General features: G+C 33.6%; 4 protein-coding genes across 4 annotated transcripts; all 4 read left to right on the top strand.

Moving 5' to 3' along the window:
• Nucleotides 1–1,874: 1,874 nt before the first annotated feature.
• Nucleotides 1,875–4,548, top strand: LOC133697927 (DNA replication complex GINS protein PSF2-like). Its single transcript, XM_062120760.1, has 8 exons — nt 1,875–2,048; nt 2,123–2,197; nt 2,313–2,427; nt 2,600–2,696; nt 2,778–2,808; nt 2,889–2,975; nt 3,717–3,869; nt 4,141–4,548. Exons 1-8 carry the CDS (start codon nt 2,001–2,003, stop codon nt 4,159–4,161), a joined length of 627 nt encoding a protein of 208 aa, XP_061976744.1. The 5' UTR covers nt 1,875–2,000; the 3' UTR covers nt 4,162–4,548.
• An 8,528-nt stretch (nt 4,549–13,076) lies between these two features.
• Nucleotides 13,077–16,395, top strand: LOC133696008 (uncharacterized). The gene is made up of 3 exons (XM_062118006.1): nt 13,077–13,648; nt 14,648–14,864; nt 15,393–16,395. The coding sequence occupies exons 1-3, from the start codon at nt 13,436–13,438 to the stop codon at nt 15,881–15,883; spliced, it is 921 nt and encodes a 306-aa protein (XP_061973990.1). The 5' UTR covers nt 13,077–13,435; the 3' UTR covers nt 15,884–16,395.
• Nucleotides 16,396–19,178: 2,783 nt separating this feature from the next.
• On the top strand, nt 19,179–23,466 carry LOC133696539 (glucan endo-1,3-beta-glucosidase-like). Its single transcript, XM_062118752.1, has 4 exons — nt 19,179–19,674; nt 20,142–20,726; nt 21,261–21,589; nt 23,370–23,466. Exons 1-4 carry the CDS (start codon nt 19,210–19,212, stop codon nt 23,464–23,466), a joined length of 1,476 nt encoding a protein of 491 aa, XP_061974736.1. The 5' UTR covers nt 19,179–19,209.
• Nucleotides 23,467–26,223: 2,757 nt separating this feature from the next.
• Nucleotides 26,224–27,281, top strand: LOC133696174 (uncharacterized). The gene has a single exon (XM_062118277.1). The coding sequence runs from the start codon at nt 26,391–26,393 to the stop codon at nt 27,063–27,065; it is 675 nt and encodes a 224-aa protein (XP_061974261.1). The 5' UTR covers nt 26,224–26,390; the 3' UTR covers nt 27,066–27,281.

The following is a 27,281-nucleotide window of genomic DNA, read 5'->3' as shown; positions in this document are numbered from 1 at the left end:
AGACTACTAAAGATGTTCTCGGAAAGATTAAATAAACTGATCTACTGACATTAGCACAAAAAAAAGCCTTTTATATCACCCAGCTTGACACATGAGAGAATGTCATCTGCAGATATTTTATTCTTTTTTTTTGGCCAATACGGGTTGCCCTTTCGCTTGAATCTTAAGCCAACGAGCCCTCTTATTTCTTATTAACAACCAGAATCAAGTAAATGATCGGGGGAAAAAAAACCCAAGTATTTACACTGTTTAGGCTGAGATCTAGTCTTCTAGAAAGAGACGACCTTGTTTCGTTGCCTCTTCGAGCTCTTGATTCATGAGATAAAAAAAACTCTTGTTTTACAGACAAATCTTATCCCTCTAACTAAATGGGTAAATTATTATGATATTACAGTGATAATTTTAATTTTTAAAATTTGACAAAACTTCATCTTGTTTAAGTAAACATTGCAATTTTTTTTCTAATCCCATTATATCTTTGATATTTTAAAAATCATTTCCAAGTCATTTTGAAAATATAAAATATTTCTAATTTTTTGTATAATCACCATGGTTAACTGTAATGCGTCATAATCATAAGCAAACCTTTTCTATTTTCCTGTTGTTTTTAAATAAAAAGGATGTATGTGGCAGGCAGGCATGGTATTTTGATATTTTCTCCACAACTCGTTACTGGAGTGAATTATACATGGGCTCGGCTCATTGTCCATCCATTTACATACGACTGGGTCAACGGTAAGCCTCTCCTAGAGCCCCAGGTAAAAAATTTCTAAAAGCCAACTCAAAGAACAACCACACTCATTGGACCAATGGGCCCCCATCGATGGTTGCTAGGGGAACCCAGTGATCCAATGGTTGGGATTTGAGTTCATTCGAGGAGGCTATCCACCAAAAAACATTTGAGTCCGTGGCGGTCAAGAGTTTTTCAGTGCTCACCTATTTTTGGCTCGAGTGAATTGTGTTTTTTTTTTTTCACGTGCCACTTATATATTACATGTAGGAATGATAATTTAATTAAAATTTGATAGATACTAATACAATATTTTATGGATAAATAACTTATTTAATAGATAATAAATAACATATGAATACTGTGAAATCCAAAAAAAAATAATATTTATATCATATGGATATATTTGTAATTATTTAGATTTTTTTTAATATAACATGATATATACATATCTTTTTATTGATATAAAATATATACATGTATAATATTTATCATTTAATACACACACACACTTGAAATATATATTAACTATAATTATTTTTTATTAAATAATAAATAATGGTAAATAATAGATATTCAAAATTCAATTAATAATTTATAAATATTAAAATTTTTTATTAAATAAATAATAAATATTGAACGAATATCATAAAATCTATCCACGGTGACTATCCCCTGCTTCGCATCCGCTGAAGCAGGTGCAAAAAAAAAATAAAAAAAATCTTCCACAAAATCATTACCAATTGAAAGCGGGCGTTAATCCTGTAATGTTATAATTTATCATTGGGCATATGTGCCTTTTTTACCACTGTTTTGATATGCTTTTTTTTTTCCTATAAGAAGTTGTTTTCGAAATTTTCATTAACCACAGTAAATTTTATCTTTGTTTATGCCTTAAAAAAATCGTTAGTTCTTCGACTGTTACTTTTAAGTTTTTAAAAGCTGTTTTCAATTTTTTTCCCCCGAAAGAAAGAGCAACGATACCAAACAGGCTCTTATTCATCTGATCATCTAACTTTAGGTGTTAAAAAACAATACCGTCTGGGCCACCAATCCGAAGCCCAAACTTCCTCAACTCCCGCCAATTTTAAAAATTAAACCCAGTTTTAGCGCGCCCAGCCAAAAAAGAAGTAAAGCTCACACTTCACACCTCGCAGTTGACAATTCCCATCTCTCTTTCCTTCCACATCACCACCTCTTGCCTCTCCTAATCTGCGATTGCTCCAAATAACCATCTAGCTAAACCCTAGATCCGCCCACGGTCGCAGAAATGGCTGGTCAATCTGACTCTACCATGTCTCTATTTTCTTCTGAAGAGGTGCCTTTCCTTCTCTCTATACACGATAAATCTGTGGTTGGTTGTTTATGCTTGCCTGCTGTTTTGCTGTACAGATTGAATTTATGGCAGAAGATGAAATGGTGGAGATTGTTCCAAATTTGAGGATGGATTCTCTCAATTTTATTTGTGTAATGCCTCCCTCTCTCCCTCTCTTACACGCACAAAAATACTTTGCGTTTTTTTTTTCAATTTTGTTTGATTTATTTTTTCTTTTTGTAATTTATTGATTTGGTGTAATGTCAGGGGGATTATGGACCATTTTATCCACAATTGGCAGCTCAAGTGCCGCTTTGGTTAGCTCTGGCTTTGAAGAAGAGAGGGAAATGCACAATCAGGCTTCCTCAGTGGATGTCAATTGGTGCGTTCTGGACCTTGGTGATATTAGTTTCCTGCTCTTCTTTCAATCATATGCAGCTATTTATTCCAGTGTTATCCCAGGCTAGGAATTTAACTGTTCTTGCTGTATTTCTATCAGAAACTAAGTTGTAGATTGCAGTCTTTCTCATTGCTCTTTTGGCTTTGTGGACTAGAAAATTTGACTCAGGTTTTGGAAGCAGAACGGGACTCTCACGCATTCCAGCCTTTACCCTTTCATTACGTGGAAATCTCAAGACTTCTTTTCGACCTGTAAGTACTGAAACATTCCTATTTTACCTCGCACTTCATTGATGACAATATTGAATGTCAACTCTAATTTTGTGAATGCAGTGCACGTGAGGACATTCCTGACATGTATATGGTGAGCTTTGACGATTCCTTCATCTCTTTCAGTTATGTTTTTGTGTTTTTGGCATAAATGTCATATTTACCCGTTAATAGGTGAGGTCACTTATCGAGGATATCAGAGATGTAAGATTTCATAAAGTGGAGACTAATCTAGAAAAGTTTACTGCATCTACGGTGACGGTATGCTTGCTGTCTCTCTTTACCATTTGAAAGTTTTATATTCTTGTAAAATCTGATCTTGGTTGAGAGGATGATCTGGCTTATGTTGGGCAAAAGTGAAGAGTAAATTGTTAATATGCACGTTCCGATAAAGTGTGCTATTTTTATTTGGCAGTGTGCCTAAGTGCATCCATGGGAGAAATATAGATTGTGAAATCAGGGATGAAAAGCACCCTTCTTATTTCAAATACCAGTGTTCTGAAAAAATTACTTAACCAATGGAAGGAAAAGAGATAAAAAGTACCTCACCTTTTCCACTTAAGAAAAGATATAGATATAAAAGAAGTTTGTCACACTGAAAATTGATGCCGTTGTCTTGCATGCTTGAGCAGCCTCCTTGCTGACCCCTTCCAACCGGCAATCAACTTCATGGTTGAGAGTTGAGTAGATGTTGAGACTTTTAACTTAACATACAACAATATCTTATATCCTTTCTGGAAAGGAAGGATGAATTGTTCTTAGGAACTTCCATCAAGAATATAGGCAGTGGGTGATGCTGTTAACAGAGACATTCTCATCTGCTTGTTGGATTTGTCAAATGGTGTCAGCTTTTGCGTTTGCCTATTAGTAGGATTGTTAGAAAGCTCTCTGTTAATTCTTGGATTTTGATTCATTCTTAATCATGTTGTGATTATACTGTACCTTTGTTAGATCTTGCATTCTGCTGCTCTGTGAAGTGATGTCTTGAATTTGATATTGCAGTGGAAAAATATGTCTGCAATGGAAGTCAATGTAATCCGTGCATTTGCTGGGAGAGCTCTGCAGGCATTTTATAAGCATGATAATGAACAGCAAACACCAGATACAGATAGAACGCTGGATAAACATCCACAAATACCTGCTGACAGGCCAAAAGTATGCCATCTCTTAATATCAGATTTATATGTCTGTGCATTGGCGGACTTGTGTGTTCATTTTATTTCATTATTATGAAATCGAGAAATGTATTGGTGCAGTGGTAAATGATGGTCAAACTTTTTGTGCAATGCTCGGTGCTTCTTTACCTCCTAACCATTGAAAATGAAAATTGTGTAACAGTGAAAAAAGAATTGGTGGACTATTATTTCAAAAGTGCTACGCCACCGGGCCAGGTTTCCTTTGTTTAACTAATTTTCTTGTTATGCAGCGAAATTTGAAGCCTCGATAAGAAGTCGTCATCTTCTCGAATTCCCTTCCTATCTCAACCTGAAAAGAGTACATTCTGCAGGTGACCATAGAAGGTATTTCAGTTTCTTTGACCTTTCTCACAAAAATCATGTCCCATGCTCATCGTAGTGATGAAATGACAGTAGATTTTGCGCAGAGCCTTTTTCAGCACTATATGTATAAGCTAATTTTATTTTTTTCTTATTAAGCACAATAACATGTGAAGGTTCCTCGATATGTAGAATCCAAATGTCTCCCTCCATGTTCACAGCTATCCAAAATGTATTTGTCAAATTGTGGGTGGAGTGATTTCCGGGTCTTATTTCACATGTATAACTTTGTGTAAGGCAATTCTAGGAGGTAACATGTTAAAATTGATTTTCTGGGATGTGAATATCTTGATATTTAGATGAAAACATTTGTTAAAGGTCTGACATGGCAGTGAAAATGTGGTAGAAGGTAGCTTGAAAGAGATGACTCAGATGCATATTAGGAAGTTTGAATCAGGATTGCGTGCTTCCAAACTCAACCTTGTCATGCTCAATCTGGTCATAATGTTTAGGTTTCTATCTAGTCAGCATATTTTAAAACTGAATCTATAGTCTGACTGTGTGGGCATTAGGATAGAATTTTCATTTGATGTTGTAAATTGTTTTGATTTTGTCCCATGTTCTGAAACAACCACGGGTCACGCAAGCAATGGTTTGGTGACTGATTGCGGTCTTAATCTTGGACTTATAGATTTTCTGATGAAAGTTGCCTGAATGCTAATTTGGATTTATTTTGGTCATGCATTTTTCCTGGAAAGAGGTGCCATTATTCAAATTGATTTCAAAACTTAATTTCAGAGTAAATATTTATTATTTTTTGTGGGCTCAAGAAGTTTGGAAAAGCAGATGTTAGGTACTCATGGAAATGCACTATTTGTTTAGAAAAAAGCTCATTTTCTTGGAATTCCTTATTGGCATTTCACTAGACATTGTTTATCTACATATGCTACAAAATTCTGTGCTCACTACCATTTGTTAAGTCCTATACACATCTACCTATTTGCTTTCTGTTGGGCTGTATTTTGTTCCTCGATACGCCTCAACGTTTCCTGCTCTAGACTTTTGTTTGATGACTATACGCTTCCTAGGTAAATTATATGTTCTAAAATAGACTTTAACTAGATTGGTGGCTGCTGTGACGCTGCCCGCCGCACCAAATTTCTTTTACCTAAAAAAAAAGTTCAAGTGACTATTATATTTTTTTAAGAGTGAAATTTAATAACTACGTTAAATTTTGATAATATAATAAAAAAATAAGGTAACAATAAAAAAATATTTTTTTTAAAAAATACTGTTCTTGGCAAAGCTGCAAAAAAAAAAAAAACAAAATAATATCAACTCTCGTTAACTTTTTAAATCTGTGATTCAGGTTATCAGATCAGAAGCATTATACATAAAAAAATCATGATCTAAAAAATAAAAGGCTGGAGGATTAAATTGAAAGATAAAATTATAAAAAAAAATAAAAAATAGAAATTAAAAGAATGAGGATTAAAATTAAAATAAAAAATAAATTTTCAATTAGAGTTAAATTGAAAAGAATAAAAATATTAACAAAAGAAAAAAAATTCAAAAGAATTAAGACTAGAATAAAATAAACAATGCATTATAAACTTGGATTGAATGATAAAATTAAAAATAATAATTTTTTATAAAAAAATCAAGAAAAAAAAATCTAAAGAATAAATGATCAAGTTTAAAATATCAATACATGATATAAAAAAAATTAAACCTTTAGAAATTTTCAACATGTTTTTTAATATAAAAAAAATTTCTAAATATAAATTGAAAAAATTATACATGCATTCAATTAAATAAATCAAGGACTATCATGTAATTTTTTTTTAAAAGTCATTAATGATAAATAAAAATAAAATTGAAAAAGTTAAGAGACAAATATATATTAAAATATTTAATATCATAATATAAATCATTTATCTAGTTGTGTTTAATGAATTTGGTAAAAAATCAATTTGTAATAGAAATTGACACATAAAATTTATTAAATAATAAATCTTCTTGATCTTATATATGTTTTTTAGTCATTTTAAGATAAAAAAAAAGCCTAATTTGAACTCTTATCATATGAAACTATTTGACACAAAAATTAATTGTTTTGATGACTGTAATTGTCGCAATGACATATTTCTTACTCTGAGTTGAAACTTGGTGAGCCCTTTTTTTTCTCACCAAAAAAGAACTTGAAAATAATGAAAATAAAATTTGATACTAAAATTAATATTTCTAAAATTAAAGGGACCGATCACCTAATATTAAAAAGATAAGATATTAGAATGTACTTTAAAATAAATTTGAAAACCATCATTTATTTTACCTGTATTTTTCATTTTAATCCTTTATTTTTCAATTTAACTCTCTCAAAAAAACATGTAATTGAGTGCTAATTTGAGTTTAAAATAGCTTAATTGTGAAGAAAAAAAAACTTGATAATCAAATTTAAAATTTTAAAAAATAATCATTACTATAATTTATATTAATTTATAAAAGTAAATAGTGTTGACAGCTATAATTTTTTCACCACATGAATTAGTTTGAATGATAAAAATAAGGAACAGCTCTGAGGCATCTCCCCTTTATTTTTAACAATAGTACCTGTCAATAATCCACAAAATGCACCTAAAATCGCAAAAGAGAATCCTTTCATATTGAAATTTAAACGGATAGATGCATGTAGGTATATTCCTTGAGGTCCAACTAGTAAGAAGCAGAACACGCTGAGCGTCCCAGTTAAGTTCTGGCCTGTGGGGCCATTAAAGCAGTGCTTGTTTGCATATGCTGTGACTGACATCCATAAAATGATGGACAAGGTCTGGTCCTCTTGGATGCCTGACATCCATAAAATGGCTCATCTTTTGAAAAGTTTTACAACTTGTGTGGAAACAGAACCTTGGACCAGGAATGCGGGTGGGAAGACAGCAGCCATCATGATTTTCTTTGGTAAATTAGCCTTAAAATAGAGGGAGTCTAAAAGTTTTAAGACTTTAGGTTTTCTTGTCGGGTGGTGGGAAATATATAACATGGTTCCGCACTAAAGTTTCTAGTACTGCTGTTTGAAGAGTTTAATGCACGGGAAGGCCAGCCTTGAGGCTAATTTTAAGGGAGACAATCTAAGTGACGTAAATTAGGATCCAGAAATGCTTGTTTAAGTAAATGATGAATGGATCTAATATTTCGAACCACGAGGTGCTAGTATTGGAAGTTGACTATGGCTATTGGAGATTGGCCTGCTTTCGCTTTGCATCAAATCCATCCAGTTAATTAATTTGTTATTAGATGATGAATAAAATATTGTTTCTCGTGCACCATCAGAAATTAGTTCAACATATAATGCTGGTCTGAGTTGTGATTTATTATCCTTTTCGCCATTGTTTTGGCAATTATTAGATTCCTTCTCTCTTTTTTTCCTAGTTTTTAATGAAGTCATGATTAGATTCTCCTTAAAAGTCGACCCGTTTAGCAATTATTAGATTCCTAAAGAGGCAGGAAGAAAATTCTTTATTGCACAATTGAAACCCCATTGCAGGGAATGCTTCCAAAATTGGGAGAAATGGATGGTTCTAGCGATGAACGGGTATGAAACTGATTGACTCGCTAATATTTCTAACCACAATCCTAGGCTAAGCATGTTATGAATTGGAGTTTGAAAATTATCCTCGACTTTATTATAAAATAATGGTATCATTTTCCTGAACATGGAACATTTTTAGCGTTTGACCTTAAAAATGGGTCCAGAGGCCATCGCCGGGCGTGAACCAGTAGACACTTAGAAGTCAGAATGAGCAGTTAAGTTTTTGCGGCAATTTAATAAGCGAGGGTGCTAGTCACATAATGTATCACATTTTTTGTGCAAGTGTGGTTTGTTTTGGCCTCGAGGTCTTTTGATAGTCAAGGATCATTAAGATTATCAGAAAGTGTTGATTGGTTAATTTCTTATCATGACATAAGATTGTTGTGAAGTCACAAAATTTAGTTCTTTATGATGTTTATCTATCTCAAGTGATTTTGACTTCAATATCCACCCTTTTTTTTTTATTAATGCGTTCTTATATGTTACATTTTTATCATTATTGCATCCTTTTGTTATCACATTCTTTTATCATTTGATGTTATTAATGCTGAAAAAAATAGATATCTGATATTATATGAAATAAAATTTCTTTTTCTTAAATAAATAGATCTATTTAATTTCACTTTTACTTTGTCCATCTAAAGAAATGAATAGTTTTTTCAAAAAAAAATTAATAAGAAACTAATAGTTAGTTTCATAAAAAAAAATTAATTTTAATGAAACAAACACATCTCTAGTTAGTATTACAGAAAAAAATAATTTTAATGAATTTAAATTAACATATCCATTTTTAATTTTAGTGAACTTAGGTTAATATGGTCAATTTTTTTAATTAATTTCAGTTGGTGCTAGTATATTTTTTTATATATTTATTTGAAACTGAACATGTCTTCATTTATCTTATTTTGTTGTATTTACAACTCTTCTTATATATATAAAAATATTTCACCTTTATATATATAATCGATAATTTAGATAAGTAACCTATGCTTCAACCACATGTGATTAACTTTTGATTTACATAATCAATACTTTATGGTTGGTGGCTACTTATTTAACCATTCTAATCATATATTTCAATAAATTAATATGACTTGTGACATTATATACATTTAAAAAGTAGTTATTGTAAAATAAAGTAAGGGAAGAGATTGTTTAGTAGTACAATAGTTTTTGTTTTTGTTATTTGTCTGAAAAAATATTAAATTTATATTTTTTTATGTTTTTTGTAGTTTTAATATATTTATATTAAAAATAAAAAAAATCTTAAAAAATATTTTTTAAAAGCATGCAGTACAAGTGTGCAACTGTATCAAATATACACTTAGTAACAACTTATTACCTCTTATGCTGCCCCCCCGTGAATGAAAGCATGCAGTACACGTGGTCCTCTTCCCACGTGAACGAAAACGAGAGAGGTCCAGAAGAGTTCAACCTTCTAAGAACAGGCCTCATAGGATTCTTGCCGGGTCTTAATTGGCCGACCAGCTTTTTAAAGCTTGAGCTGGGTTGGTCCATTATTGGCCAATGATTAATTGCAATTTGCAGACGTGGCAAGTGTCCTCATTCTTTAAAGAGGGCGGATACTGCCACTAACCTGCGGACCCACTAGAGCCCCGCGTGTGCAGGGCAGGGGAACCTTCTCTTGTTTCTTTTTTCTTTTACTGTGCTTTTCTTAAGCAGCTCCGCTTGAAAAAATTGGGAAAAAGGAACATGCATCATTGGTAATTTTCAGGAACTGTATATAAATAAAATAATAATTTATTTTTGAAAAAAATAGAATTAAAAAAGAAAAACTTAAAACTTTCTATTCAAATGTAATATTTTTCCATTTTGATAAATAAAAAACCGATTTTTTAAATTTATACTAAGTTTAGAAAATACATTTTTAGGTTCTTCACAATTTTTCTTTATGAGTTTCTTCATTGTTTTTCAAATTAAAAAGAAATTAAAATTTTCAACAAATACTATATTAATATCTTTATATTTGGTAAGTGTCATAAATTTATTTTTGTATTAAAACTATAGGACTAGATATTTACTCCTTTTTTTTTGGAGCTAATAAGTATAATGTTTTCATGATAATTTTTAATTTTAATTTTAATGAAATAAATATTTTATAGTTAGATTATCACAAATACAATTATTAAGATGATTATTAAAAAATATGGTGTCATTATTAAGAAAAATAGCTATAATCTTGATATATATTTTTAATAGAAAAGGATTCTTTTTTATCTTAAAAAAATAAACACATTTTTCACAAAGAAAACTAGAAAATGAGAAGAAAACTGAAAATGAAAAGGAAAATTGTATATATTTTTTTTGTTAATAAACCGGCTCCCAATATCCTTTCCTCAAAATAAAAGATTTTCAATAATCAACTTTTACCTTGTTTCTTTCTTCCTTTACTTTTGAGATCTCAATAAATTAATGGATAATATTAAATTTAACTATTAAGATGTTTTTCTAATTAGGAATTAGTTGTGCCTTGTTAACTCCTCGGTTAAAATACTTTAAAATAATTAAAGAAAAGTAACGGTTGCGCTTTCTTACCATATAGTCGATGACAAGCTGTGCATGCGAAGGATATGGTGAATGTAATGTAATTTTAGTATATTGATGAATATTGACTTGTCATTTTTATATTACTATTGATTTCGACCAGTTTAATTTATTGGGTGGATATGCACTCGTGTGAAGACCAGAGGTTAGGTGGAGAAGGGAAGAGTGAACGTGATTTATCATCTGCAAAGCGTCATTGACAACGGGCAATTAACCGAGGATGTGTATAAAAACATCACCGTCATCCTAAAAGTTTTAAGCATGTATAAACAGCTTGTAATAACGTTGGTTTTCAGTTCGATCGTCAACCAAACCCTCCACGGTACACTGTCGTGGTTTTTTCTCTGTTATTAAATGGACTTCAAATGAATTAAAAAAGTGTTTAAAATAGTGATGAATGGTGTTTTTTGAAGTTTTTTATTTTAAAAAAAAATTACTTAACATTGACATAATTTGGAGTAAAAAAAATTAAAATTTTGCGAAACTTCGATCAAATATCCCTCAGGGAAGGAAGAGGAAAAGGAGCCAAGTCACCGGTCAATTATTGGGTGATGAGCGGCTGACGTAAGAAGAAGTTATCCGTAAAAGTTACGTCATTTTCCATTCAGGCAATGACCGTGAGTACTTTTTAATTTTTAATCCAAGTTGCATGGTGACTTGGCCCTCGAGCCCGAAATGATGTTTCCTTGTTAAAGCATCGTACTTTCCCTGCCATTTCTTGTTCACTTCTTACATAAAAAAAATCTTAGAAATCATTATGCAGTTATTTTTTATATAAACAATGAAGTTATTATTGAATTTCGGGCCCCCGAGCCCGAAATAATTTTTTTAATAATCATTTATATAGCTTTTGAACTTTCCAAATTAATTGTATTACATGGAAAATTTTTTTTGACAATTTAATTTTAAATCCGGTCTAAATAGTAATTTTGATAAATAACTTTTTTTCATATTAATTTTAATATTTTTTAAATTTTGCTCATAATTATTTTTTTGCGGTATAAGGTTGTGTTTGAACATATCAAGTTAATTGAGTCATGTTAAAAACAACTTCTACATAATTTTATTTTAAATTCAAATGAGATAAAAAGTTGGACCAAAAAATCTTTTCGTATCTATTTCATTTTTTTTTCTTAATTTTATCTACATGTATTTTTACCAATTAAGCAAAATATTTTTAAATAAACAAATTGATAACTTTCATATACTTTAATATTAAACCCATGTAAGAAGTTATATCAGGAAAGTTTCAATACTAATTCATTAAACAAGGTTCGATAAAACACAAAATAATTCCCTAATATTTAAATATTTTTTTATATTAAAAAGTAAAATAATATGAATGACAACATAGTACGGGCTGTAAACTAATATTATCTAGAACCACTATGTTTAGGTTTTTTCCCTTCCATGTTATCTAACCCCGTTCGAAGGGACACCTCCACGCACTCCAGTCTAGGGAAAATATCAGCACATCTTGCTAGATTTGTTAGTAATTGAGATGATAATATATTATTTGTTTAAGATTTTTTTATTGTCAAATTTAATGTTTCGATTATAATTCTTAACAACCGAGTTATTGATTAATTTGTTGATATAAAACCATTTATTGAGAACAACGCAACAAAATATCTCGATGGATATGGTCTGTTATTAAATTTGTCGACGTGTTCATTAAATGATGACGTAAAAGATACACGAAAATAATGATCAATTTTACGAGTGTGGATATGAAATATAAATTTTATTTTACTAAGTTTAAAAGGTTTCTTTAAAACATGATGTGGTCATGAAATTTGGACCATAATTATGTATTTTTAGCTTAATCGGTGACGCAACATACCTATCTATATATATACAGTGACACTAGCTAGTCATGATTTTCTTATATTTTGTTGGTATTTATATAATTATTTAATAAATGTGCCAACGAACTCCCAAAGGAAATTAAACGAGACACTTAATTTTGCGATTTTTTTTGTTTATTTAAATATATTTTTGTAGAACACGTATCCATTATAACATTAAATACATACAAAATATTCAATAAAAAATATATAAAAAAAACGAAAACTTGCAACGACTCCCGTGTTTTCTACAAGGGAAATACAAAAATCTATCAACATGCATGCCGTGTTTTTTTGGTTTAAAAATATGGTCCGGATATTAATATATTACTGATTTTTTTTTTCATAATAAAAATTATATAATAAGACAACTCATCATTTTCTATCACGACGATGCAAGTATCACTCTAGATGGACATTCCCGTAATTCCATCCCCACTCCCCGACTCTCTCTCTCTCTCTCTCTCTCTCTCTGTGTATAATGTCCGAGGATATTTTTGCCTGTCAACTCTTGCCCTCCTTCCGAATTGCAATATATTCACGATAAAGAATAAAAAAACCTCCGAGTAAAAGAAATATACGATAAAGATTCACTTGCCAAGGAGAAATGTAACAGGTAAAAAAGACCCGAGAGAATCAATTCATAATTTCGTTATCATTAAAAACCAAGAGCAGCAGCGAATAAAGTACATAAATCCGTCCACATCCCGAATCGATTCATCATTAATTATCTATCCTCTTTATCCACTTCATCCCCCCTGGAAATCCGAGGAGTTACTTGGCCACAAAGTAAAATAATATCTAAGGATATTCCCGTAATTCCATCCCCACCCCCCTTACTCTCTCTCTCTCTGTATATTGTCTGAGGATATTTTTGCCTATCATCTCCTGCCCTCCTTTCAAGCTCCTCTTCTTCTCCCCTCTCTCCTTCCTTCTGGGTTTTAGCTTCACCGCAAGAGAAAAGAAAAAAAACTCAATCCTCTTCCTCTCCTTGCGCCTTTACCTCAACCAAAATCTTAAACAACTTCAAAACGGAATCGTTAGGCCTCGTTTTTATGACCACAAAGCGTGGTCATATAAGCATCATCGCGTTTATGTTTCTATGTAAACATACAAAATTATAATTTTATTTATAGATTCCATAATTCGGTTAGTTTTGGTGATTTTGAAATAGCGAAAAAAATATACATATATAAGGGGAGAAAACGGTATTGTTCTGGATTGATGATGTGTGCGGCGACGGCAACAGGAGATTGGTGGGCGAGAGGGATTGTGGGAAAAATAGGAGGAGGATTTAGCCACGAGAGTGAACATGATTTGGCTCTCATGGTTAGCGATTTTCTCGAGAACGGCTGTAGCTCCGGTGCCGATTCCAGGTGTAGCAGCGATAGCGATTCTGGTCTCTCTGATCTTCACCACCTTGGCGACAAGATTTCGGTAATTTTTATTCACACGTTTCACCAATTTACTGCCTCCTTACACTAGAATTGCATAGAATCATTCATAATTGTTTAGAATTCATTTTATAGATGATATATATATATATATATATATATATATATATATATATATATATATATATATATAATGAAATCGAGCTCAATTCATAAAGAATTGAATTGTTTTAAGTTTATTTATCTTCTTCTTTTGCCTGTGTTGAATTCGTGGAAGTCTGAGAAATCGTTTCTACTTTTTTTTTTTAAATAAATGTTATTTTTTCTTCGTTCTGTTAGGTTATATTACGAGGAAGAGATAAATTTCACTGGTTCTGTTTTCCTTCGAAAAATGGAGGAATGAATTGGACTAATTTTTATGTTATAATTTCTCACTAAAATTGAGTTGAATTTTGCAATTTGTGGGGAGAAGAAAATTTAGATTTGACAATTGTAGATACTTGTCTCTCGAGAAATGATTCAGCTCACGAATTCGTGAGAATAGTAATGGTGCCATTTTTATGTGTCCGTGTCAAAAGATTCGTTCTATTTAGCATAACTCTTGTCTCTCTCTTCTCGGATCACCACAAAATTCTAGTTTTGTGGTATAATTTCTGTGATTGCTTGTAAAATTAATCAAATTGGAATTTTTGTACCAAAAAAAAACAGAAATCTCAATTACATCCTGTGAGATCATAAACTGAAGTGCACGTGACGAATAGCTAATCTCATGTCTGCCTGTGTTAATCTCCTCTAGTATATACCGTGATGGCTGTCTCTGGAATCAGCAATTTTATTTAAATGGCAACTCTTGTTTTTTTCCCCCCCAGAATGGTCTCAATAGGTGCAGTTGACGACTTCCTCGCGAATCTTGGAATTGTATTTAAATTACAACATTAAGTCTATCTACCAGACTATATTGATGCATTTTAACTCCTGTTCTTGTTCAAGATTTTACTATTTGATCATATAGAATTTCGCTGATTATTTTCTGCTCTTGCAGTTTTACAAGCGCACTGTAGCCCAATATGAGAGTGACTTGTTGTCCATAGTTCATTCTCTTGTGCAATTGATCAAGGAGTCAGACCTTCATCATGTCAAGTCAGGTCCTTGTAACGCAAGCTGCATCAATTTTTCTCTTGTGAAACTGCTGAGACTTTCAGGATATGATGCTGCTGTTTGTGCATCCAAGTGGCAGGGTAGTGGCAAGGTGCCAAGAGGTATGCGATCTTGTTCTTAAGTTGTAGTTCTAACATTTCTTTGAGGGGCTATAGGTGCAGAGGGTTATTGTGACTTGACTAGATTTGATTGAGGGAATTGCCACCATCATTCACCACTAATTTCAAACCTTTAAGATGCAATGCAAATGAGAGATTTGGCGGCTTATTTTTTCTGAAACTGTTAGCTATTATAAATCTTATTTCTGTGAAGTCTTTGATTTGCCTAAGCACTCACTCTTCGCATTTATTTGCTGATCTTGCATGTTCATTGGGGCTTGAACGACCCTTCATAGTTGAACATTGTTTTCACTAGATAATCCTGACCTCAAGTTCTAATATCCAACATGTGCCCCTTAAATGATTTAATCTGGATTTTATGGACAAGTTGTTGTTTTGTGAATCTTGTGATGGTCCATTTGGAGGGAGGACCTTCTTGTGATCTTATTTGGAACATGCCTATTTTATCTTGTTTCATGTAGCTGCGTTTGCATTCTGTTTCTGAGAATTGGTTCTTATACTATATGGCAGGGGATCATGAATATGTTGACGTGGTCAACTGCATCAATGCTGGAAGCTCTGAGCGTGTTATCATTGATGTTGACTTCCGAAGCCACTTTGAAATAGCCAGAGCTGTCGACTCATATGATAGAATATTGAAGTCGCTTCCAGTCATTTATGTAGGCTCCTTGACCAGGTTAAAACAGTATCTTCAAGTCATGGCCGATGCAGCTAGATCTTCTCTCAAGCAAAATTCGATGCCTCTTCCACCCTGGAGGTCTCTAGCTTATTTGCAAGCAAAATGGCACTCACCGTACCAGAGACAGTTTGATCCAGGTGAACAGAATTTTAGCAGTGTTGATTCTTCGGACCATAAGCAGTGCAGTGGACATTTAAAGAGTCTGCCGTCCTCACTCCAATTTGAAATGGAAGGAGAACGATTCGTGAAGCCTATTAAAAGTGATAATAACTGGAGGGTGAAGTTTGAGAGGCGGAGACACTCCTTATTCAGGGCTCTTTGAAGTGTATAGAGTTTTGTCCGAGAAATGCAAATTCTTTTCCTTCTCTGAGAGATTAATTGTATTGCGGCTTTCTTTCTTTTTCTTTGTTCCATCGTATAAATAAGTGTATACCAAAATGAAGAGCCATTTCGTACAAGGGGACACAAATGAAAATTACACGCCATTTTGCCGAAGATATCTTCATTTTCCTGTTTCATCTCAAGTTGGGAGATCAAACATCTATTTTGATTTTTCGTTCATTTGCATCAAGTGACAGTATCTTGTTTTTGGGCGCTAGATTCCTCATGGCAGCAACTGCAGCCAAATAGAAAGTACTTGCTTCACCAAGGTGCATCTTTACATAGATTGCTGTTTTCTTTTTGTTTTTTTTTTTGTCTTGAATACATTCCTTGCCTTTTTTTTTTTATGGCCAAGGAATTTTTGTTACTTTTCCCCCTATGAATATGTATTTGTGCTGAAAAAATCCGAGTTATGCTGCGAATTAATATATTTTTGCTTCAGATGTTTAGTTATGCCTACCGCTCTTTTTTATTTTATCTTCTTGTATTGCCTTGTTACTTTTGGAGATGGCATCCTCAACTTATGAATCGTCAGTAAATGCCATGTGAAATCAGAATCGTTTGGATTTTTTAAGGGGTGGAACAAATGTTTCTCTTACGCGTTTCCCATGTGCAATTTTTAATAATGATAGATTTAATAAATTCCATGCACATGACCCAGTCGTATTCAGATGGCTTTCAGTTGACCTGGGACTTTGTTTTCGAAATGATCATCAGGTCTTTGTTTATTCTGTTCGGTCAACTAATTTAGATTCGAATCAGCTGTACAAGCTGTAAGCTGTTAAGTATTTTTGGCTGTATTACATAGCTGCCAGTTGGTTTTATTTTGGGAAGAGAATCCATTGTTGTGCTTTCGCAACTTCATTAAAGCATCCTTTCTGTTTACGCTTTTGTGCCGTCTTGGCTCTGTTGTGAGGTGGTCGTACAGCAGTTCAAGTGTCGGGTGAACTCGCTGCCTGCAATTGTTGATACACATGTCACTAAGCGTCAGCTGTTGATTTTAGCGAAGGGTAGAGGGAGCTGATTTTGACTGATTATACAATTGTGTGGTAGCAGTTAGCAATCCTGCAAAGGCAGACCCTCTGGAACTAGTCGAATAAAAGGTCGAGTTCTTTATTTGATTTGGCCCCTGCTGAACTCCTGCTTCTCCTTTTCTCACCTTTTGTAGCTCGGCAGAAGGTTATATTAGAAGCCAGATGCTTAGAAAGTTTGAAATGTTGGAAATGAGTTTATATGTTGGTTTTTCATTTTGATTTTTTGAGTGTAAGAACTGTGAGATAATCGAATACGAGCCTGCTTCATCAATGGGCTCTGGCGTTAGTGGACCTAGTGAAACGGATCTTGATTCTTGACTTCTCTACTTCTAGTGAACACGAATCTCTGTCCAGACCAGGAGCCTTAGGAAAATTAGTTCATGTGGGACCAAAACAGTGTGATTGATTGCGCCGGATCCTATTAATTGTACCTGCTGTTGCAGTCATGTTCTGTAATGTATGCGGTTTGGTTCACATGAACGAGTTCCATGGTCTCTGCTTAGAAGACACTCAATTCTGTTTTGGGCCCTTCCACCTTTGTTATATTCCCTTAACTTCGCTAGCTAGAAACCATCCTTGGACCTCATTTACATAGCCTTGTAGCAAAAATTCTCGCCTAGTAGATAAAATCCCACCACAAGATTGAAAGAGTTTCTTGCTTTCAAGAAAACTCGTGTCCAGACAAATACATAAATCGTGGTTAACCAGGTGACCCTAATCCAGAGGGAAAATGAGCAAGGGACCGAAACAGACAGTGGGACCATGTACCTATAAGAAGTCGATTCAAGGGATGATTAAGAAAATTAGCAAAGCTCCATCCATGGCAAATTGGAGAATGGAGACTTTTAGTTGATACCGTTTAACCATGGCAGGATATCGGTTGACGTTTCAGTCCCAGTACAGATCTATCCGGTTATCGGTTGGCACATGCATAGCCAACTTAATTAAAGAAAACAACAGCAGTACTAATCTGCTAAAAACAACACTCATAGATGGCGATTCTTAAGAATGTTTAAACACATTCTTTTAAATTCACTGTTTGTTTGGGAGTGTGGTTGTGATTATTTTTTAAAGTATTTTTTACTCAAAAATATATCAAAATAATTTTTTAAAAAATTATATTTTTAATATTAACACATAAAAAAAATATTGGTTGTTCCTGTCTCTTCGCATAAATATAGAACTTCTTCCTGGGCGCGGTATTGATAGCAGATGGATCCTAGAAATACTGCACAAAAACGTTAAGAGACTTTCCCACTATGAGAAGAAAGATTTGGAAAAAGATTAGAAAGAACTCATATTATCAACTTTCATTCTGCAAACAAAAAACGTTCGAGCTTGGAACGATGATATATATATATATATATATATATATATATATATATATATATATATTGATAAGAGTTTCATATTTTATATCAAGTTTTTACATTATAATATTTAATAGTTTTATCAATAGAATTTTTTCTTCGACATAAAACATATATTCGGTACAATGAAGCAAAAGTTGATGGTGAAAATTGTAAATAATCAGATGTAAGTGTTAGCAGTGCAAAACTTAATTGCTTAAGAAAGTTTGGTATCATTGCCATAATTAAGAGGTTAATTAGACCATAATTATGAATCATGGAAGTAAAATCCAAATAGATAGATTTTCGCTGTCAAGCTCTGCTAGATTCCTTCATAATTAATAATGCATGTAACCGTCTTTCCTTCGTACGTGGTCGTTTGAGATTTTGTGTGGATACCTCGTTGTTACTGTATTGGAGTACTTTCCTTAAATTAGTATATTAATTCCACGTGCGTTAATTAAATCCCAACTTTTCAAATTCTATCTAATAGATCATGGCCAGCATTATTTCATATATTTAAGAGCTTGAAATGGTTCCAAAGAGCTGTTAAATACATTTTAATAAAAATGTTACAACTTAGGGACCAATTTGATTTTGCCTAAATTTACCTCTGAGAAGGAAATAGCCAAATATCTCTGTCTATCTTCGTAAAATGTCAAACATCCCAGCTGGTCCTACCTATTTATTTTACTAATTATCCTAATTAACTGGCTCTACGTCTACTCTGATTGAAACAAATATATGTGTGTGTGTGTGTGTGTTCATAGTTTTTCACATCCTTTGACCCCTTTATTTATATAAACATATTCATAGCTTCCTACATCTCTCTTCCCTGTCTCTTGGGAGGAGGAGTTCAAAGAAAGAAAGAAAGCCTTAAAAGCATGACCGCCACTACCACCACGTCCATCACAACCGCCCTCCTCCACCTCTCCACACTCCTCCACCTCTCCACCACAGCCTTTTCGATTGGTGTCAATTATGGTACCCTAGCCAACGATCTGCCATCACCATCTCAGGTGGCCAACTTCCTTAAAACACAAACAATTATTGATAGCATCAAAATCTTTGACACCAATCCTGACATTCTTCGCGGTTTTGCCAACACAAACATTACCGTGACTGTAACCGTTGGTAATGGTGATATTCCTGCTCTTGTTGATGCAAATGCCGCCAGCCGATGGGTTGCTAACAATATCGAGCAATTTTATCCACAAACAAGGATTAAACTCATCGCTGTTGGCAATGAAATCTTGTTTACTGGTAATAAGGAGTGGATTTCTCATCTTGTACCCTGCATTAAGTCCTTGCACCAGGCTCTTGTTCGTGCTGGGATCAACGATGTTAAGGTAAGATATTTCTGTCTTTCCTTTTTTCCCCATTGTCAATACATGGACGATATATATTCATCAAAAAAGTCGATTGGTAATCAGTTATTTTTTCCATTTTTCCTTGAAATATATTTTGCTGGTAATTAATTCTCTGTCCTGGGAATATGTTCGTTCATGATTTATATTCATTCACATGAATTCATGAAAATAATATCAGATAATTCAACATATCATTTTAAGGCTATATATACCTTCAACTACAATACAAATCAAATAAGGTTTAATTATCACCAAGAAAGCCAAAATGTTCATTTTCACAAAATTGCTCCTAAAAATATATACATTAAAATATATTCATATTGAATTTTAGTTATTTTCAATTTCGTGTTGAGTGTATCCTCATTTATCCTTAAATATATCAAGAAACATCTCGATCTTAAAATTCGTATTTAAGTATTAATTTTTTTTGTATTTTAATTATGCAGGTGTCAACTCCTTACACCCTTGGGATCTTGCAAAATTCTGTGCAACCAAGTGCTGCCCGGATTAAGCCTGCCTATGGCAAAGTCGTATTTGCACCCATGCTCGAATTTCTACGTCAAACCAAGTCACCCCTTTTGGTTAACCCATACCCTTATTTTAGCTACTCTCCGAGCATGGAAGACTACATCCTTTTCAAGCCTAACCCTGGTATCCATGACGACAACACCAACATTACCTACACTAACATGTTCGTTGCAATGATGGATGCAGTTTATTCGGCAATAAAAGCAATGGGTTACGATGACTTGGACATTGTTGTGGCCGAGTCCGGTTGGCCCTCACTCGGCGACCCGAACCAGCCCATGTGTACGGTGGAGAACGCAGTGTTATATAATAAGAACATGATTAAGGTTGTTACTTCGGGGGAGGGGACTCCTTTGATGCCCAAACGGCAGTTCGAGACGTATGTTTTTGCATTGTTTAATGAGAATCTTAAGCCTGGAACAGCCGCGGAGAGGAATTGGGGCTTGTTTAGGCCAGATTTTAGCCCGGTTTATGATGTTGGCATTTTGAGCAATATTGGAAAGGTATGAAGTATATACGCCACCTTTTTGCTTCTTTATAGAAATCTTCTTTGCACCTTTTGGGTAGTGACTTTAATTTAACTATTTATATCTATGGATAATAAAAAAAAACACCAGATTTATTATAATTCTTATTGAGACATTGCTTTGATCACTTGCAAGATTAACATGGGTAGGAGATCGATCATTTGTGTATGAACATAACAAAAAATTGTGTATATATGAAACATAGTATTGACATTATGATAGGTAATCTAAAAATGTCATGTCATATTCGATAAAACTGGATTTTTTTTTCTTTTGAAGAAGTCTAAATAATATTCATCACTTGCTTTTCCCTTTGATCGGTCGACTCTCTCTTTGTTTCGCTTCTTTGCAGCTATCAGTATTCTTAATTCCTTCACTCCTTGTAAAAAAAAAAACTTGATTATATTTATGGAATCACACGTTAAGTTTAAGCAGATCCTCGCTATTTGCAAGTTATGCCATTACATTTTATTGATTCATTTTCGTCTTTTATTTACTTGCATTATACAGCCCACTGGTTCAAGCCCATCGCCTACAAAAAGCCCATTCAGTGGTCCAAGCACATCGCCTACAAAACGCCCAGCCACTGGTTCAAGCTCATCGCCTACAAAAAGCCCATCCACTGGTTCAAGCCCGTCCACTGACTCGAGCCCATCACCCACAATAAGCCCATCGACTGGCTCAAACCCAGCACCCACAACAAGCAAGACATGGAGTGAGCCCAAAGCGGACGCCAGTGACAAAGCATTACAAGCGAACAAAGACTATGTGTGCAGCCAGGGGGCGCATTGCAAGCCTATTCAAACTGGCGGTGCCTGTTTCAATCCAAACAATATCAGGTCCCATGCGGCATTGTTAATCCCGCTCATTATGATTTGGTTTGTATATATATAGACAAACATCAACATACTTGAATCTACTTTTAAAAGAAAATCAATTTAAAAATGTAGATTGAAGTAGCTAGGATCAATCATTTGGTCTTAAAACATTTACTGTTTTTTTTTAATACTTGCAATTTGATTGTAATATCAACTATCACATCTTCCATGTCACAAGAAAATAGTCAAATGATACTTCAATAACATGAATTCACCTTGTTATTCTTTCTTCCTCTAGTTTTGATTTGTTTAACATAAGAACTCTTATTCTATGAGGATCGTGGAGAACTAGAGGCCCAGTTGGGAGGGCAGCCACAATAGCCCAGCCTTTTTTATGCAGTTGTGCAACAAAGGCTGGAGCCTGCTCTGGACCGACCTGGGCTCTTTTAGTATAACATGGCCCTCACGTAGAAGCCATCTCCCGTTAGAGACGCCGACATGTCGTTTGCTTATCCTGTGGAGCTGATTTTCAGGTGTGGAATATATAATATTTCCTCTTCTGATTTTCAGAAGAGGAGCAACGCAACTTCTTGATTTGAGCTTGCACCCAAGCGGCTGATAAAACACTGACCGGCAACCCCTTTTAAGGAATATAGTTTATTATTCAGGTTGTAGGTTTTTTTTTTAGAAATTATTAGTTTGAATTTTATAAATCTCAGAACCACTAAAAATTTATATGGTCATTAATTTTAAAATTCATGAAATTACTCGAGGTACACACAAGTTAACTTAAATACTCACATTAAAAAAAAAAAAAAACACACACTGACCGACGAAAAAGAAAGATAAAAATATCAAGAAACCTTTTTACATTTATTCTGCCAATTTTTAACGTTACAAGGCGGGCTCACCTGGAAAAAAATCATGAGCTCTCGAGGATCAATCAAATCTCCGAATAATTGGTCCACTAGCTGTTGGACTATCTACTTTGCATCCGTTGAAATAGAGGGAGAAAAAACAGAGGCATCATTAACCTGATCCATGGGTACTTAATATGTTTACAGTAAAAGGTACACAAATTCGGAAAAGCATAATTTAGAAATTAAGTTTTCGGGGGAGGGAACATTATACCAATCATGGAAAACCAAACGTTCCATGAGAGAAACACCCAACCTATCCTGTTTTTTGTTCTAATTAATTATGTTTTTTCTGTATATCATATATGATTCATTGATGTCGATACTTGATACAATGATACCAGTATCGATATAATAATTTTTTTGATTATGATATTGCTCTCCCTTGATTGCGACCACGTCCAAAATTATAATGAAAGACAACCTTAAAATCTTTTTAAAGAAGCTGCCTGAGCTGTTTTTTATTTCCCCTAATTTTTCACCTTCTAGGTGCATGCATGATGATGATGGACTGGCATTATTATCAATAATCGTAATTACAATGCTTATCACAGCTTAAAACACGAAATTGATTGATCCGAAAAGAAAAGGGAAATAATCAATTTACGTGTATTCACTTCAAGTTAAATTAACTCATCGAGACACTATTAATTGCACTGCTTCGTCGCTATAACCATCCAAGCAATCATGAGATAAGCCAACTTGGAACTATATTTTTTTTATAATGCTCTTAGGTTCTGTCCGAATAAACGGAGTTTTCTAACTTGTACCAATCTTGTTAATTTGTCTTTGCGATACTTAAAATAAAAGAGAAAGCTTGTCCTTACAGGAGTGCAGTGGTGACATGTTTTTATTTTTAATCTCTACTTTGTGTTTTCATGCAGAGGTGATGGTGATTGCAGAAGGAAGGAACATCAGCTTCAAAATAAGAGTATGCCTACTCTCTCTTTTTTCGGGAATCGTAGTCGTTGCTTGTTTTGAGAATGACTTGTAAACCATTCAACTCTACCTATCCGCGACCGACACCCATTTGTTCAATTATTGATAGGTTTTGTATCAGTTAAGCCGATGTAGGTGTGATTTCATGCTTAGAGATGAACTTTCATGAATCTGAGCTAACTTTCTTGGGATTTAGGATCCCACTCGCCACCTACTTATATCTCAATTATGGTACATGCAATTGACGCAACGAAAGCTTAAAACTTGGGGCCCAAACAATGTATAGGAGATGGTACTAATTAGTTGATCCCTACAACTCCTGTCAATTGAACCTAGGACTCACATGTAGTCATAATTATACTCGACAAATCACAAAATAAAATAAAATAGTGTCTTAGTATTTGCTCAGAAAGGAAAGTGTCGTTACTGCCACAGAATTATGACTTTCATTGAAGGGATGAGAAATGAAAGCAATTGATCAATGATGAAACCCTGGCAGGTTTTTTTGGTTTGGCCCATGGGGTGATGGCCCTCGTTGCGAGAGTTATTGCTCTTAGCTGGTCTTCTCTCTCAGCACCTCTGGACTGGAATTTCTTTCCCATTAAATGATTAAAGGCAATGGTGCCTTTGGAAGGAAACAACTTTAATGGGAAGACATTTAATGGGCTGTCAATAATGAGGTGAGCGTCATCTCTCTATCCCTCTCAGAACATACAGAATCAAAGGCAACCACCTCCTTTTCAAAAAAAAATAGTTCATTTATTAAGCTTTTTCTCTGAACAACTTCCACCAAACAATTGTTAATGGGTCCAGTTACAGCCCATGGCTGATCCAACCACTGTTCCAGTTGCGGACTGGGGTTCTGTTGAGTGTAATTGACTGCAATACCAGTGTCTGTAAGCGTGTCTTTTATTGTATTCAGATAGCCACATATTGCCTAATGTTAGTTCAACATCCCGTGTTTATTAAAATCTTGCCCAAGGAGATAAAATTATAGTTAAAAAGTCAATAGAAGGATTAAACAAATTAATGGGTGTGATTCTGATTCTAGGAAACATATTATCTTCTTGATTAAGGGCTTTTTCCAGTTTGGAGTTGCCAATAATGTGGTCCTGCCCCTCTGTTAGTGAGCTTATGAACCCAGTTTGGGAATAATTTCCCCATGTATCTCTCCTAGCGGCACATGTTGCACTCATGAATCAGTACAAATGTTGGGTCTGGCAAAAGGGTTTTTGTGATCGATGTATTAAAAGAGTGTTTAAAAATATGGTAGCGGTTGTTTTTTAAATAATTTTTTATGCTGAAATGCATGTCAATGATATTTTTTTATTTTTAAAAAATCATTTTTAACATCAACACATCAAAACGATCCAAAAAAAAATTAAAATTTTTTAGGAACGCGGTTTGCACCACATTCCCAAACATGTTCTAAGTCTAAAAAGCTGTGAAAATCTCTATAAACATATCACGATAGAAAAGTGTTATCAATATACTTACTTTGCTATGTATATTACACGTTAAAGCTAAAATATATGGTGTTTTTATTATTTATAAAAATACTGTTTATCCTTTTATATTGTACTGTGAATTAAATAGTATAATTTTAATTTTTTTTTAATTTGGTACCTAATTAATTTTTTTTTGTAGAGGAAAATTCAATTAAAAAAAAAAAGACTGGAGTGAAAAAAAGTAGGTAATATAAGTAATAAATTGAGAATATCTGTTAAAAATTCAGTAGAGTCCCCCATCTTTTTTATCTATTATGTTATTGATCCATGAGCTTTTACAGAATTTAATTTTGATACCAAACATCATTTTACTTATTTTTAGTTCTTTTTTAGTTGGAGAAAAAAGAGGAGGTTGATGGATTCCGTTTTAGAAAGAGAAAGTATCAGTTTGTGAGGAATCTTACCACAAAAACGATCGTTTTTTATGTTAATTTGTGTCAAATTGTTCCATATGATAAGAAGCGTTAAGATTACGTGATTTGTTTTTTACTTTGAAAACACCTAAAAAAAATTTAAGCTTAAAAATTTGTTTATTAAACTCAATAGAGTTCATAATATAATTTGTTTTGGGACTGAGATCTGATCTAATCAGTCATTGTTTGAGTGGTTTTTGTGGAAAAAAAATTTATTATCTTGAAATTTTGTTAAAAGTCAAGTTATATTTTTATTATTTATTAAGATTGTATTTTGATTATTGAAATCAATCAATTTAATTTAAATTAACTTTCATATAATTTAATTTGAAACTTCAATCAGATAAAAAAAAATTAGGTTGCAAGATTTTAAAATTCACCCATTGAATTACGTTTAATAATACAATAAAACAAAATTCTTCATACTTTTAACAAATTTTTATATATTTAAAAAGCTAGTTCAACCCGCGGCGGACCACGTACGAATAATCTATTAATTACAAAAGCAATTGGCATTAGTCTTTTCGGAATTACGCGTACATTACTTATCCATTCCATACATTTATATGGGCAACCACATAGCACTTTCATGAGAAGCATCGTGTGGATAAAAGGTGCGCAAACAGCAAAAAGTAGAGCGAAAGAAGTGGCAGCATCATGATCAGAATTGTGTGATCAAAATACGAGGGCAGTCAACAGCTTTTTTTCCAGTGGCTCCCTCAGGAATTAAAATATAATAACACGCAATATCAGGATAATCAAACTTGAGTGAATACATACATGGAAAGTAAACCTAATTTTTAATGAAGGGATGGCATACATAACAAACACTGACAATGATAGCATAATATAAAGATGATATAATTTGTGGAAAGTGGTTACCCTCCTTTTGACTCTTAATAACGTTCCAAATACAAAAGAAAATCCAGGCAAGAGAAATTTCAGACTACATTACATATCTTGAAAAGCTATAGATTGGTTGGCCATCACAGACACCAAAAAAAAAAAAAGCGAAACCGCCTCCACCAAGAAATTCACGAACCTCATGGAAGAGAAGGAGAAGAAGAAACACAATAAGAAGCAAAAACACCAACACCCAAACCAGCAAACCAGCAAGCCATCATCAGATTTTTCTTTCAAGCCTAGTTCAGAAGTGAAGGGTCTTCGTTTTGGAGGCCAGTTCATTGTAAAATCCTTCACAATCCGGCGAGCAAGGCCTCTTGAGCTGCTAAAAGTCCTTTCCTATCCAGCAACAAACAAGAACAGCAACACCAGTAAGGCCGCTTTCCCTTCAACAACAGCTTTTCTGCCTACAAACTTCACTATATTAGCACACCAAGCTTGGCATACCTTAACACTTGGTCTTGGTACCAAGAAATCCAAAGTACTACTATTTGTCTTTGAATCCGAGTCCATGAAGCTGGCTGTTGACAGAATATGGCCACCAGAGATACCACTTGGAGAAGTGAACAAGAAACTTATAAGAGGCCTGAATGGATGTGAAATGGCAAGGTTTAAGTTTAGAAAAGGATGCATTACTTTTTATGTCTATGCAGTTAGACGTGTAGGCAACCTGGGATTCTCTTGTGCAGATGATTTAAAGATGATATTACAGTCTGTGGTCGCCCTCAATGATTTCTTGGATCACACTGCTATGCTTGCCATGCCTCATCAGAGAAGCATCAACTATGCATCACCCCAGGTCGCTATGGCTCACTAGGCATGCTTATTTTTGCTCCTGCTTTTTTTTATATAAAAAAATTAGTTTTAGGCCTTTTCTTTTGATGATTTTAGTACTTTTTTTCCTTAACGATGGGGGGATTGGTTTATTTGTGGGGGATCGCGTATGGGATTTTCTATTTGTTCTAATTAACAAAAGGAGTTTATTTTTAGTCTAAATAAATACTGAATAAATTCGAGTTTATTTGGTGGTGAA

The sequence above is a fragment of the Populus nigra genome, chromosome 6, assembly GCF_951802175.1.
Source record: "Populus nigra chromosome 6, ddPopNigr1.1, whole genome shotgun sequence".
Lineage (NCBI taxonomy): Eukaryota > Viridiplantae > Streptophyta > Magnoliopsida > Malpighiales > Salicaceae > Populus > Populus nigra.
This window is presented reverse-complemented; position numbering and strand designations above follow the sequence as displayed.

What these genes read in the sequence shown, in the direction of transcription:
- LOC133697927 (XM_062120760.1), top strand. Translation starts at nt 2,001, where the DNA reads ATGGCTGGTCAATCTGACTCTACCATGTCTCTATTTTCTTCTGAAGAG. An exon ending in TCCTCAGTGGATGTCAATTG is followed by an intron (nt 2,428 to 2,599) that starts GTGCGTTCTGGA and finishes TTTGTGGACTAG; the next exon opens with AAAATTTGACTCAGGTTTTG. An exon ending in TTACTGCATCTACGGTGACG is followed by an intron (nt 2,976 to 3,716) that starts GTATGCTTGCTG and finishes TTGATATTGCAG; the next exon opens with TGGAAAAATATGTCTGCAAT.
- LOC133696008 (XM_062118006.1), top strand. Translation starts at nt 13,436, where the DNA reads ATGATGTGTGCGGCGACGGCAACAGGAGATTGGTGGGCGAGAGGGATT. An exon ending in ACCTTGGCGACAAGATTTCG is followed by an intron (nt 13,649 to 14,647) that starts GTAATTTTTATT and finishes CTGCTCTTGCAG; the next exon opens with TTTTACAAGCGCACTGTAGC. An exon ending in TAGTGGCAAGGTGCCAAGAG is followed by an intron (nt 14,865 to 15,392) that starts GTATGCGATCTT and finishes ACTATATGGCAG; the next exon opens with GGGATCATGAATATGTTGAC.
- LOC133696539 (XM_062118752.1), top strand. Translation starts at nt 19,210, where the DNA reads ATGACCGCCACTACCACCACGTCCATCACAACCGCCCTCCTCCACCTC. An exon ending in TTTTGAGCAATATTGGAAAG is followed by an intron (nt 20,727 to 21,260) that starts GTATGAAGTATA and finishes TGCATTATACAG; the next exon opens with CCCACTGGTTCAAGCCCATC. An exon ending in TTCAATCCAAACAATATCAG is followed by an intron (nt 21,590 to 23,369) that starts GTCCCATGCGGC and finishes GTTTTCATGCAG; the next exon opens with AGGTGATGGTGATTGCAGAA.
- LOC133696174 (XM_062118277.1), top strand. Translation starts at nt 26,391, where the DNA reads ATGGAAGAGAAGGAGAAGAAGAAACACAATAAGAAGCAAAAACACCAA.